The sequence below is a fragment of the Garra rufa genome, chromosome 25 (assembly GCF_049309525.1).
Source record: "Garra rufa chromosome 25, GarRuf1.0, whole genome shotgun sequence".
In the NCBI taxonomy this organism is placed as follows: Eukaryota; Metazoa; Chordata; class Actinopteri; order Cypriniformes; family Cyprinidae; genus Garra; species Garra rufa.
In genome coordinates, this window is record NC_133385.1 from 31,928,985 (window position 1) to 31,943,458 (window position 14,474).

At 43.2% G+C, this 14,474-nt stretch overlaps 1 protein-coding gene across 2 annotated transcripts in view; it reads right to left on the minus strand.

Annotated features, from left to right (window-relative positions):
* lsp1a (lymphocyte specific protein 1 a) overlaps positions 1–14,474 on the minus strand; it is a 58,361-nt gene that overhangs the window by 6,211 nt on the left and 37,676 nt on the right. For both annotated transcript variants that reach the window (XM_073831430.1, XM_073831429.1), the window contains exons 7-12: positions 14,060–14,103; positions 12,798–12,879; positions 12,369–12,509; positions 2,857–2,955; positions 1,808–1,900; positions 1,609–1,717 (exon numbers count right to left, since the gene is read on the minus strand). In XM_073831430.1, the coding sequence (XP_073687531.1) occupies positions 1,609–1,717; positions 1,808–1,900; positions 2,857–2,955; positions 12,369–12,509; positions 12,798–12,879; positions 14,060–14,103 (568 nt within the window). The remainder of the gene's footprint in view (positions 1–1,608; positions 1,718–1,807; positions 1,901–2,856; positions 2,956–12,368; positions 12,510–12,797; positions 12,880–14,059; positions 14,104–14,474) is intronic.

The following is a 14,474-nucleotide window of genomic DNA, read 5'->3' on the forward strand; positions in this document are numbered from 1 at the left end:
ATCAGAACAAAGTCTAAATATTTCAAGAATAAAGTAAAAATTATGAAAATGAAGTCAAAATATTTTGAGAATAAAGTCAAAATTACGAGAATTAAGTTGTACCAATTATGAGATGTACTACTATTTTAACTTTACTAAGATTGAAGTATTAAAGTAAATACTTAGGCTAGAATGTACTCTCAAAATATAACTTTATCTCGTAATTGCTACAAATTCTCATAATTTTGACTTTATTCTCTAAACATTTTGACTCTATTCTCGAAACAATTTGACTTTATTCTCGAAGCATTTTGACTTTATTCTCATAATTCTGACTTAATTCTCTAAACATTTCAACTTTATTCTCATAATTTACTTAATTTTCGAAATATTTCGAATTTATTCTCTAAACATTTTGACTTTACTCTCGAAACACTTCGACTTTATTCTCATAATTTTTACTTCATTCTCAAAATATTTGCCTTTATTCTCATAATTTTGACTTCATTCTCAAAATATTTTGCCTTTATTCTCAAAACATTTTGACTTTCTCCTCGAAACACGTTGACTATATTTTTGTAATTTTGATTTTATTTTCGAAACATTTCGACTTTATTCTCATTATTTTGACTTATTCTCAAAATATTTTGCCTTTATTCTCGAAACATTTTGACTTTATTCTCTAAACATTTTGACTTTATTCTCGAAACACTTCGACTTCATTCTTGTAATTTTGACTATTCTCAAATATTTAGACTTTATTCTCATAATTTTGACTTCATTCTCAAAATATTTAGACTATTCTCAAAACATTTTGACTTTCTCCTCGAAACACGTTGACTATATTTTTGTAATTTTGATTTTATTTTCAAAACATTTCGACTTTATTCTCATTATTTTGACTTATTCTTAAAATATTTTGCCTTTATTCTCAAAACATTTTGACTTTATTCTCTAAACATTTTGACTTTATTCTCAAAATATTTTGCCTTTATTCTCGAAACATTTCGACTTTATTCTCGAAACACGTTGACTATATTTTTGTAATTTTGACTTTATTTTCGAAACATTTCGACTTTATTCTCATTATTTTAACTTATTCTCAAAATATTTTGCCTTTATTCTCGAAACATTTTGACTTTATTCTCTAAACATTTTGACTTTATTCTCGAAACACTTCGACTTCATTCTTGTAATTTTGACTTTATTCTCATAATTTAGTCTTTATTCTCAAATATTTAGACTTTATTCTCATAATTTTGACTTCATTCTCAAAATATTTTGCCTTTATTCTCGAAACATTTTGACTTCATTCTCGAAACACGTCAACTTTATTTTTGTTATTTTGACATTATTCTCGAAATATTTCAACTTTATTCTCATAATTTTGACTTCATTCTCACAATATTTTGCCTTTATTCTCAAAACATTTCGACTTTATTCTCAAAACACTTCAACTTTATTCTCGTAATTTTGACTTTATTCTCATATTTTTTTACTTTATTTTCTAAATATTATAACTTTAATCTCGTAATTTTTTATTTTTTATTTTTATTTTTTTTTTGACACTAAAACGCCTTCTTAGTTTTATTAGCTTTAAATTATGTAAAACAAAAGAAAGCGTCTCACCTGATTTTCCATTCGGGTAGGCACTGTAATGATCACCAGTCTTGGAAATCTTCTCGTATTTTCCATGGCCTGTCACAACAAACTTGTACTGTTTACCTGAGGAGGAGCCCTAAAATATAAAAGGTGAGTAGAAGAAGACGTATTAAGCGAGAGATTCATTCTCAACCAATCATTTTCAGCTTTTTATGTGAATATTTACCTTTCCTCCCAGTCCTGACCTCTCGGCTGCAGAACCTTCTCCAATAATTTCCCACATGTTCTTCTTCTGAAGAACATCTCCAGGTTTAACATCCTGGAAATTAACATTTGAAAGCATTGTTTAAAATGACTTTATTCTTCTAAATCTGCTGTTGTACTGCCAATATCTGCTGAACAGTTGACCTCATTATTCACTGACAGACTGACCAGATCATTGAGTCATTTAGTTGATTCTTTGATATTAAGGGCGATGTAAAACGAAACAGACTCGTTGAAACTTGGGCATGGCTACTTTCTCATAAACTTTAATTAATGAGGCAAGCTATGGGTTATATTAAGATTTTCCATGAAAAATGGTTAAAAATGCTCTGTTTCTCACAGAAGACTTGGCATATAAGTTGTGTAAAATGTGTTTTATGGTGCTTTTTTTGTCCTTTTAGAAAGTTGAAAGCATCAGTCCTCAATCATTTCAATTGCATGGAAAAGAAACCATTTCAGTCTTCAGAATTACTCCTTTTGTTTTCCACAGAAGAAAATAATGGAATCACATGAGGGTGAGTAAATGACTTTGGGTGATCTATTTGTTTGACATAAACCAGGTGTCATAATCTAGCATCCAAAGTTAAAATGCAATCATGTAGACTGTCTTCCAAAGCTCTTACGTTTGATACAAACAATGTTCATTACATCTGGATGTAATGATCTTAAGGTTTTTTTCTTCAGGCCTTAACCACTAACATTAGAAACCACACATCCACATCAAAGATCATTGCTGTTTTTCTGGACATGATGATTGATTAACTGGATTTGGTGAAAATAAGGGAAAATATGTAAAGTTGCAGTAGCTCATTCTGCCAAAAGGGGGCAACATAAATGTACCTCTTTGTTATTTTACTGTATATACTCATTTCCACATTGAAACGGCTCAGTCTTTCAAAAAAAAAAAAATCTCTATTCCGATTCTATTTCATCATGGGACAAATACATGTAACTCTGCCCAACACATTGGTTACCATCTTAAACATTTCCAAGGTTCATTAATAGACTTACAGATGGTGTGGAAGGGGAGTTTCTGTTCCCGCCTTCTGGACTTCCTTTCACCCAATGGTTGATCAGGTTTGCTACACCCACTTTCACACAGTCTGCATCCTAAAAATATAAAACCGTTTCTAAATGAGAACACTTACAGAATCACATACAGTTGAAGTCAAAAGTTTACATGCAGGTCCTTCTCAAAAAATTAGCATATTGTGATAAAGTTCATTATTTTCTGTAATGTACTGATAAACATTAGACTTTCATATATTTTAGATTCATTACACACAACTGAAGTAGTTCAAGCCTTTTATTGTTTTAATATTGATGATTTTGGCATACAGCTCATGAAAACCTCAAAATCTCAAAAAATTAGCATATCATGAAAAGGTTCTCTAAACGAGCTATTAACCTAATCATCTGAATCAACTAATTAACTCTAAACACCTGCAAAAGATTCCTGAGGCTTTTAAAAACTCCCATCCTGGTTCATTACTCAAAACCGCAATCATGGGTAAGACTGCCGACCTGACTGCTGTCCAGAAGGCCATCATTGACACCCTCAAGCAAAAGGGTAAGACACAGAAAGAAATTTCTGAACGAATAGGCTGTTCCCAGAGTGCTGTATCAAGGCACCTCAGTGGGAAGTCTGTGGGAAGGAAAAAGTGTTGCAGAAAACGCTGCACAACGAGAAGAGGTGACCGGACCCTGAGGAAGATTGTGGAGAAGGACCGATTCCAGACCTTGGGGGACCTGCGGAAGCAGTGGACTGAGTCTGGAGTAGAAACATCCAGAGCCACCGTGTACAGGCGTGTGCAGGAAATGGGCTACAGGTGCCGCATTCCCCAGGTCAAGCCACTTTTGAATCAGAAACAGCGGCAGAAGCACCTGACCTGGGCTACAGAGAAGCAGCACTGGACTGTTGCTCAGTGGTCCAAAGTACTTTTTTCGGATGAAAGCAAATTTTGCATGTCATTCGGAAATCAAGGTGCCAGAGTCTGGAGGAAGACTGGGGAGAGAGAAATACCAAAATGCCTGAAGTCCAGTGTCAAGTACCCACAGTCAGTGATGGTCTGGGGTGCCATGTCAGCTGCTGGTGTTGGTCCACTGTGTTTTATCAAGGGCAGGGTCAATGCAGCTAGCTATCAGGAGATTTTGGAGCACTTCGTGCTTCCATCTGCTGAAAAGCTTTATGGAGATGAAGATTTCATTTTTCAGCTCGACCTGGCACCTGCTCACAGTGCCAAAACCACTGGTAAATGGTTTACTGACCATGGTATTACTGTGCTCAATTGGCCTGCCAACTCTCCTGACCTGAACCCCATAGAGAATCTGTGGGATATTGTGAAGAGAAAGTTGAGAGACGCAAGACCCAACACTCTGGAGGAGCTTAAGGCCGCTATCGAAGCATCCTGGGCCTCCATAACACCTCAGCAGTGCCACAAGCTGATTGCCTCCATGCCACGCCGCATTGAAGCAGTCATTTCTGCAAAAGGATTCCCGACCAAGTATTGAGTGCATAACTGAACATAATTATTTGAAGGTTGACTTTTTTTGTATTAAAAACACTTTTCTTTTATTGGTCGGATGAAATATGCTAATTTTTTGAGATAGGAATTTTGGGTTTTCATGAGCTGTATGCCAAAATCATCAATATTAAAACAATAAAAGGCTTGAACTACTTCAGTTGTGTGTAATGAATCTAAAATATATGAAAGTCTAATGTTCATCAGTACATTACAGAAAATAATGAACTTTATCACAATATGCTAATTTTTTGAGAAGGACCGCCTCGGGTTTCGTATGAAACCCTAGTTCCTCTAGGGAACGAGACGCTGCGTCACTCCGCTTTGGGAACGCCTCCAGCGTGCCCACGCTCTGAATCACGTGTGAAATCAGTCCAATAGAGAGTTACGTATGACGTCACGGACGGGGTGACGTCAGGAGCCAGGAAGCTATAAAGCACATGCGGTGAATGCAGCCGGCAGCTTCTGCCACCAGGAGCGCTGCAGGGATGCCAGAATTGTGGTAAGCGACGCAGCGTCTCGTTCCCTAGAGGAACTAGGGTTTCATACGAAACCCGAGGCGTTCCCCTTCGGGAACGTCGAGCTGCGTCACTCCGCTTTGGGAACGATATGCCCACGCCGCCAGAATTCCAAGCCCTGCTCTGTGTGGAGCGGGTGGAGAGAGAAGGGCGAAAGTAGCCCATGAAAGAAGGGCGAAAGTAGCCCTGAGTAATGTGCGGCCCTAGCCGTCTTAGAAGAAGGGCGAAAGTAGCCCGAATGGAGCGAAGGCCTCAGCCTCTCCCGTCAAAAAAAGGGGCGAAAGTAGCCCTGAGTATAGTTGCTCTCAAGCATAAAGCGGCCTCAGCCGTGAATGGATATCAGCAGGGCGGAAGTAGCCCGAGTGATGCGAGGGCCTCAGCCTCACTCGCAAGCGGGCGAAAGTAGCCCGTGGAAAAGGGCGAAAGTAGCCCAGAGTAAGGGGCGAAAGTAGCCCAGAGTATAAATGCTGCCAAGCATGACACTGCGGCCTCAGCCGTGCTGGAAATAGGGCGGAAGTAGCCCGAGGTAGAGGGCGACAGTAGCCCGTGTTAAAAGGGGGTGACAGTAGCCCCTGGTAGAAGAGGGGGCCTTAGCCCACCTGAATATATGGGCGGAAGTAGCCCAGAGCAGATAGTGTCAGCTTGTCTGAAGGGCCAAAGTGGCCCGAGTGAAACGAGGGTCTCACTTGCCAACGGACGAAAGTAGCCCGTGGCGAAAAGGGCGAAAGTAGCCCGGGGTAGAGGGCGAAAGTAGCCCGTATTTAAAAGGCGAAAGTAGCCTAAGATGATATCTCCAGCCCCCGTTGGGAAGGGCGAAAGTAGCCCAGTGTAGTTGTTGCTATCAAGCATGAGGAGTCTGCTGGAGTAAAACACAATTAGACAGCTCTGCTCGTAGAGGGAGCGTCAGAGAGGAGGGCCATAGAGCCCGGAGTATAGGGGAGATCCAGTTCGTAGAACCTGGCAAATGTAAGCGGCGTGGACCATCCCGCAGCGTTACAGATATCTTGCAGGGGGACCCCTGACATGAATGCTTTGGACGCCGCAACTTTGCGGGTCGAGTGCGCCTTGGCTTCCAAAGGAGAGGGAAGACCAGAGGACTTGTAAGCAGTTGAGATGGCATCCGTAATCCACCGACTTAGAGTCAGCTTAGAAGCTGGAAGACCTCTATTGTGAGGACCAAAACACACAAATAATTGGTCCGTCTTCCTCCACAGGGCAGCTCTGTGGACATATGTGTCCAGTGCTCGCACTGGACACATACAGTTAAGCTTCTGCTGTTCCGGCTCCGTGTATGGGGGAGGACAGAAGGCCTGAAGCACTACGGGCCGTGGCACTGCTGACGGCACCTTGGGTAAGTAGCCCGGCTTAGGGTGCAGAAACGCTTTGACCATTCCAGGGGCAAAGTCGATAAAGGAGGGGGCCACTGAAAGGGCCTGTAGATCACCCACTCTCTTGAGAGAGGAGATCGCCAGCAGAAAGGCAGTCTTAAAGGACAACAACCTGTCCGAAATTGCTTCCATAGGCTCAAACGGAGGGTTGCAAAGAGCCTCAAGTACCACGGCCAGGTCCCACGTAGGGACACGTGAGCGCAACGGGGGCCTCAGCCTCAGTGCACCACGGAGAAATCGTGACACCAGGGGAAGTCTTCCAAGGGAAGTAGTACCGAAGGGAGCGTGGAAGGCATCTATGGCCGCCACGTAGCCCTTCAAAGTAGAATGAGCATTGCCAGCCGAGAGGCGGGCTTGCAAGAAGTCCAGCACTGAAGCCAACGGGCAGTGAACTGGTTCGATTTGGTGCTGCCTGCACCAGGCGACAAACATATTCCACTTCCTGGTGTACGTCTTTCTCGTAGAGGGAGCTCTGGATTGAAGGATGGTCTCAACGACCTCAGTCGAGAGACCGGAATCTAGGAGTCGTGCCCCCTCAGGGGCCACGCCCACAGTTTCCACAACTCTGGGCGAGGGTGCAGAATTGCCCCTCCTGCCTGTGAGAGGAGATCTCTCCTGACTGGGATTTCCCATGGCGGGCCGTCTAGGAGAGACCTCAGGTCTGAGAACCAGGCTCGACCCGGCCAGAACGGGGCCACCAGCAGGAGGCGAATCCCGTCCTGGCGCACTCTTTCCAGAACTCCCGGGAGCAGAGCGATCGGGGGAAATGCGTACAGGCGAAGCCTCGGCCACGCCTGTACCATAGCATCCAGACCCAGGGGAGCTGGATGACACAGAGAGAACCAAAGGGGACAATGTGTTGTCTCCTGGCTCGCAAAAAGATCCACTTGGGCTTTCCCAAACTTCTTCCAGAGGACTTCCACCACGTCTGGGTGGAGTCTCCATTCCCCGGGCCTCAGCCCCTGTCTCGACAGGACGTCTGCTCCCACATTGAGATGTCCAGGGATATAAACTGCTCTGAGTGAGAGGAGCTTCCCTTGGGACCACAGGAGGATCTGGCGCGCCAGCTTGTTCAAGGGGCGCGAACGCAGACCTCCCTGATGATTGATGTAGGCGACCACTGATGTGTTGTCGGTGCGAACTAACACGTGGTGCCCTGTGAGGTCTGGTAGGAAGTGTTTTAGAGCTAAAAACACAGCACGCATTTCCAGGCAATTGATGTGCCAATTGAGATGGTGCTCGCTCCACAGACCTTGGGCTGAGTGGCCACTCATGACCGCTCCCCACCCGGTGGGCGAAGCATCTGTCGTTAGTGTTACACGACGACAAGGAGTTCCCAGCACCGGGCCTTGGGACAGAAACCAAACTTTCTTCCAAATGTTCAGGGCACGAAGGCAGCGCCGCGTGACCTTGATCAAACGGAATGGGTTGCCCCTCGGGGAGAACCCTTTGGTTCTGAGCCACCACTGTAATGGTCTCATATGCAGCAGGCCAAAAGGGATCACGTTGGACGCAGCTGCCATGAGACCGAGCAGTACTTGAAACTGCTTTACAGTGAGTGATCGGCCTTCTTTGACTCTCATGACTGCATGGAGGATTGACTTTACCCGAGCGGGAGACATTTGTGCCCGCATCGTGGTTGAATCCCAGACTACACCGAGATAAGTGGTTCTCTGAACTGGAGAAAGAACACTTTTCTTGGCGTTCAGTCTTAACCCCAGAGACTTCATATGGGCGAGAACGACATCTCGATGTCGAACCGCCAGTTCTCTCGACTTCGCTAGTATGAGCCAGTCGTCTATGTAGTTTAATATGCGGATGCCCTGGAGTCGCAGAGGAGCCAGCGCAGCATCTACACACTTGGTGAAAGTCCGGGGTGAGAGTGCTAGACCGAAAGGAAGAACTCTGTATTGGTAAGCTTTGCCCCCAAAAGCGAACCTGAGGAACTTCCTGTGTTGTGGAAGGATGGAGATATGGAAATAAGCGTCCTTGAGGTCTATCGTGACAAACCAGTCCTCGGACCTGATTTGAGAGATGACTTGCTTTATAGTAAGCATCTTGAATTTGAGTCTCAGCACTGCGTGATTGAGCAGCCTGAGATCTAGAATAGGACGTAACCCTCCATCCTTCTTTGGAACTATGAAGTAGCGGCTGTAAAAGCCGCTCTCTGTAAGATGAGGAGGGACCACCTCGATGGCCTCCTTCCTCAGAAGGGTTTCTACTTCTTGTTCCAACACCAGAGCCTGCTGAGGGGCCACGACCGTAGTGGTGATCCCCTGAAAGGGCGGCGGCCGAGCGCCGAACTGAATTTTGTAACCTCTTTTTACTGTTTGCAGGACCCATTGAGACACGTTTGGCAGAAGTTGCCACGCTGCCAAATGCTTTACTAAGGGAATCAGCCTCTCGAGGCTGACCTCTGGTGGTACTAGAGCTTGCGAGTCCCCCTGTCCCGCTACGCGAACGGGCGGATGCAGGGGGGACAAACCGCGGGAGACCGCTGCGCCCTGAAGCACCTGAGGTGGCAGGGTTAGCAAACGGATCTCCAGAGGGCACTGGGGAGATGTTACTAGCCCAGGGGGGCCTGCCCTCTGAAGCCCAGAGCCACTGGCGTCAGGGCTTCTTTGCCGAGGACCTCTTCGCCTGAAGGACGGCCCTCAGGTCGTCCTTAGGCTTAGAAGCCCCCGACTTAGAGCGCCTACGGGACCCCTGATGTCGAGGAGGAGTCCGCGTAGCAACGCTCCGCTTTTGTTCCTCTCGGTACGAGGAGCGGGCACTCGGGCGGGGCTGCTCCCGTCCAGCAGCCCCAGAGCTCGAGCGGCGAGGAAGAAACCTCTGGAATGCCGCCGCTTGTTGACGAGCCTGCTGAAACCTGTCGACGACGGAGGGAACCGCGTCGCCGAACAGGCCAGACTGCACAAGCGGGGCATCAAGCAGGACGGCCCTGTCGTGGTCTCTCATATCCGACAGGGTCAACCAGAGGTGTCTCTCTGCGACCACCATGGCTGCCATAGACCGCCCAATGGCACGGGCGGTCTCCTTGGTGGCTCGCAGAGCAAGGTCGGCGGTACGACGCAGCTCGCTGACATCGACCGCCGCCCCGTCCTCGCCCTCATCAAACTCTTTCAACAGGTCAGCCTGGTATGCCTGCAGCACTGCCATGGTGTGAAGGCAGGCTGTGGCCTGACCTGCTGCCGAGTAGCCCTTCCCCAGCAAGGAAGATGTTGTTCTTAAAGGCTTGCTGGGGAGTGCCGAGGTCTTTAGGGACGATGCTGAACTCGGGGACAGATAGCTAGAAAGCGTCTGTTCGATTTGAGGCATCGTCCCGTAACCGTGCTCACGAGCCCCCACCACGTTGGAATATGTGAAGGCAGACTGAGCGTGAACACGGGCCGAAAATGGCTTTCCCCACGACTTCGACACCTCAGTGTGGAGGTCGGGGAAAAATGGCAGACCTCGGCGTGGAGGTGGGGCTTTTGGGCGCAGAAACCGCTCATTTAACTTTGTCGGTTTCTGCTCACCAGTCACCACGTCTGGCCAGCTGATGTTGAGCTTGGCAACAGCACGGGTGATCACCTCCATTAACTCCTCGTACTCGAGTGGCTGGGCGGGCGTGGTTCCAGCCTGCTCGCCTACATCCATATCTCCCTCCTCAGAGGAAGATAGACGCAGCGGCGAGTGCTCCTCCTGGCGAGAAGAAACCGACGAGCGGGCTTCTACGCCAGAGAGAGGCATGGATCTGGCAGAGGAGGATGGAGAAAGGGGCTCGCCCGTCTCCAAACTCGATACCAGATCCAGTTGCGATCCCCACGAATGCAGGCGCCGCTCAGCCTCAGCCGAAGCGGGACCTGATCCGCGAGGAACGCTGGTGAGGGCTCCTTCCTCAAAAAGAGCCCTCCGGGAGCGAAGCGTGCGGAGGGGAAGCCGCAAACAATGCACACAGTCAGCCTCCTCAAAGGCTGACTGGGCATGCCTCACTCCCAAGCAAGCAACACACATAGCGTGTGTATCCTCGGCCGTGATGTAACGTTGGCACGGAGGAATACACTTCTTAAAACGCTTGCTATCGCCCATCTCTATCTATGTTAACACTCAAATAAAAGTGAAGCAAACTGGCCTCAAAAACAGTGTTAACAGACAAACAATTCACACAGAGCGCGACTGAAAGACAGAAGCTGCCGGCTGCATTCACCGCATGTGCTTTATAGCTTCCTGGCTCCTGACGTCACCCCGTCCGTGACGTCATACGTAACTCTCTATTGGACTGATTTCACACGTGATTCAGAGCTTGGGCACGCTGGAGGCGTTCCCAAAGCGGAGTGACGCAGCTCGACGTTCCCGAAGGGGAACTGTACACCTTGCAGAATCTGCAAAATGTTAATTATTTCACCAAAATAAGAGGGATCATACAAAATGCATGTTATTTTTGATTTAGTACTGGCCTGAATAAGATGTTTCACATAAAAGACATTTACATATAGTCCACAAGAGAAAATAATAGTTGAATTTATAAAAATAACACCGTTCAAAAGTTTACATACACTTGATTCTTAATACTGTGTTGTTACCCGAATGATCCACAGCTGTGATAGTTATTAATGAGTCCCTTGTTTGTAATGAACTGCCTGCTGTTCTTCAGAAAAATCCTTCAGGTCCCACAAATTCTTTGGTTTTTCTGCATTCTTGTGTATTTCCACCCATGACTTTATGATTTTGAGATCTATCTTTTCACACTGAGGACAACTGAGGGACTCATATGCAACTATTACAGAAGGTTCAAATGTTCACTGATGCTCCAGAATGAAAAATTATGCATATATAAGAGCAAACTTTTTTAATTGACTTTTTGAAGAGAAAACTTTTACTTTTTGAATTGAAGATCAGAGCAAATTGAACTTATTTAGTCTTCTGGGGGAAATGTAAGTATATTCTGTAGCTTCTGAAGGGTTGTACTAAATAAAATAAAAATTACACTTAGGCAAAAAAAGAAAAAAAGTACACATCCTCATTCCATTCAAAATTTTTCACCCCCGGCTCTTAATGCATCGTTTTTCCTTCTGGAGCATTAGCGAGCATTTGAACCTTCTCTAATAGTTGCATATGAGTCCCTCAGTTGTCTTCAGTGTGAAAAGTTGGATCTCAAAATCATACAGTCATTGTTGGAAAGGGTTCAAATACACAAAAATGCTGAAAAACCAAAGAATCTATGGGACCTGTAGGACTTTTCTAAAGGACAGCAATCAGTTTAACTGTTCAGGTCAAACAAGGGACTCATGAACAACTATCACTAAACAAAAAAAACACAGCTGTGGATCACTCAGGTAACAACTCAGTATTAAGAATCAAGAGTATGTAAACTTTTGAACAGGGTCATTTTTATAAATTCAACTATTATTTTTTCATGTGGACTATGTGTAAACATCTTCTATGTGAAATATCTTATTCAGGTCAGTACTAAATAAAAAAATTACATGCATTTTCTGTGAACCCTCCTATTTTGGTAACAAGGTGTATGTAAACTTTTGCCTTCAACTGTATATATCAAAACTGAATAATTTTAGTTTTGACTTAGTATGTTGGTGAAGCGGTGAAGCAAAATTCATAAGGTTATGACTGATTATCGAACATTTCACAAGAATTCCTACACAACGGCTTACCATTGAAAGTTGTTTAAGTGCGTCAGACTGTGGCAAGCCAATAGTGTGGGTGTGTCTGAATGTGAAAGTGTAAAGAGCAGATGTTGTTCCACACTACATGACTACATGACCTATCTCACGCTGCCGCCGCTGCAACGCTGGGCCTCGTGACCTCAATACTTGCACAATCTGAGACTCATTCAAAGCAATAATAGAAGTGCCCTGACATCACTGTTTTCCTTCATAATATTTAAAAGGTCTGCTATGAAACAGCTGATTTCTTATTAGTTTGACATTTTCCTGAATACTTCCTCTACTATTACTCCCATACATAGTTGAAGTACAGAGCATGGACCATTTTTACGATTTTATCGTCTTTGAAAGCTGCAGTGCCCTTAAATTAAACTGTGAGAACAACCAGTACAATATTTAAAATCTCTAATTTTTTGAGTAACTTCTGACCTTCATAGGTGTTCCTTTTGGGCTGCTTGGACTCCAGGCTTCTCCTGCTTCAAACATGTTTTTTTTGGAGGCCACAGGGGCAGAGACACTGGGCATGTCCACTGCTGCTGCTTTAGTCATCTTTGCTTCTTTAGATGAGATCTGCAACACATTAGGACAGTCTCAGTGAGCCAGAGTGATAAATTGTTTGTAAAGAAAATGCAAATGTAACAATAGACTGTCTCCGGAGGAGGTATGAAAAAATCCCATTTACTTATTCTAAATATAAACCATCTGATCCATTTATTCAAATGCTGTCAGAGACAGGCATCTTGAAATAATGGTTTGACTAAGAGTTCTTAAACCAAGCTTTAGATACTAAAACAAGGATTTATTGTACACATTTTGACTATAATACATAATAGCAAAATAAAAGGCTGTTAAATGAACCTCGATTGCATGGGTGTATTGTTCCAGTTTGTCATCAATCTTGGGCAGGAGTACAGGTCTCTGGGTCTTCTTGAAACTGTTACTGTTTCAGGAAGAAGAAAAAAACTCGATAAGTGCATGTTTAAAAAAAAAAGCTTATAAACGTTTAAAAAATGTTATTGAAATAAAGCCAAAATAAAATGAAATATACATAGTAAAAGTAAAACCAATAAAAGTTAAGTTGGAACTACTAAAATTACTAAAACTGACATAAACCATATAGCATTTAGAAATAAAGTATATAGAAATATAAAAAATGAATACAAAATCAGTCAAACAAATTCAAATAAAACTGAAAATATAATTCAAAATATTAATAAATACTACAGATATAATATATAAATTATACTGACATGAACACATGCAAAATGCATTAACAATATGTGACCCTGGACCACAAAACCAGTCATAAGATAAAATTTTACAAAACTGAGATTTATACATCATATAAATAAGCTTTCTATTGATGCATAGTTTGTTAGGATAGAACAATATTTGACCGAGATACATCTATTTGAAAATCAGGAATCTGAGGGTGCAAAAAAATCAAAATACTGAGAAAATCACCTTTAAAGTTGTCCAAATTAGGTTCTTAACAATGCATTTTACAAATCAAAAATTACATTTTGATATATTTACAGTAGGAATTTTACAATAAATCTTCCTGGAACATGATCTTTACTTAATTTCCTAATGATTTTTGGCATAAAAGAAAAATCAAACATTTTGACCCATGCAATGTATTTTTGGCTATTGCTACAAATATACCCCAGCGACTTAAGACTGGTTTTGTGGTCCAGGGTCACATATGTTCTTATGATGTGTATAAGGCTACCATATATTCTAACAATATACATAATATTTACATATTAAACCAGTTACAACCATTTAACATGAAACAAAGTAAAAAATAAGATATAACATTATGTATATGGTGATAATTATTATTTCAATTCACCATAACATCGTAAGAAAAAGCATACACTCCACATCTGGTAAAAGTTAGCCGACCCATAAATCATTGCTGACAAGGTGATGGACTAACAAAGTATTACAGTGACCTATGCCACCTATGTCAATATTTACTTTCAGACAACAGCCAGTTTGCCAACATACTTGTAAGTTTTTGTCAAGAATCTGCCATTTATAGCAAACTCACTGAAGCCAAGAATGTCACGTAGAGAAAGTCTTGTTACTAATTTTATGTTGATGAATGAACTCACCTCTTCTTTAATGATCGATTCAAGGATTCTGTTCTCTCTGTGATCTGGAATAATAATAATAATAAAAAAAAAGTTCAGCAGTGATGTCATATTTAATTAAAGGTTGTTAGCCCGCCAGTAAGTTGTAACCTCGAAAACTGCTATGACTGGATCACTGAGTCAGTGAGTTGAACTTAAGAATCAGACTAATTAATGAATAGCTCTTTTGAACTTATTCTTTAAAGTGAATTGATTGATCTGGTTGAACTGGACTGATTCACAACAACTCGCTGCATGAACCAGTCACAGCAGCTCTCAACTGAATTCACTCGTGGGGGAAAAAATATTAGTGAATAGATGAAACAAAGATGAAATATAGTAATATCGCATACAGCAAAAAAATAAAATAAAATACACCAGTTATTTCTGGTCCTTG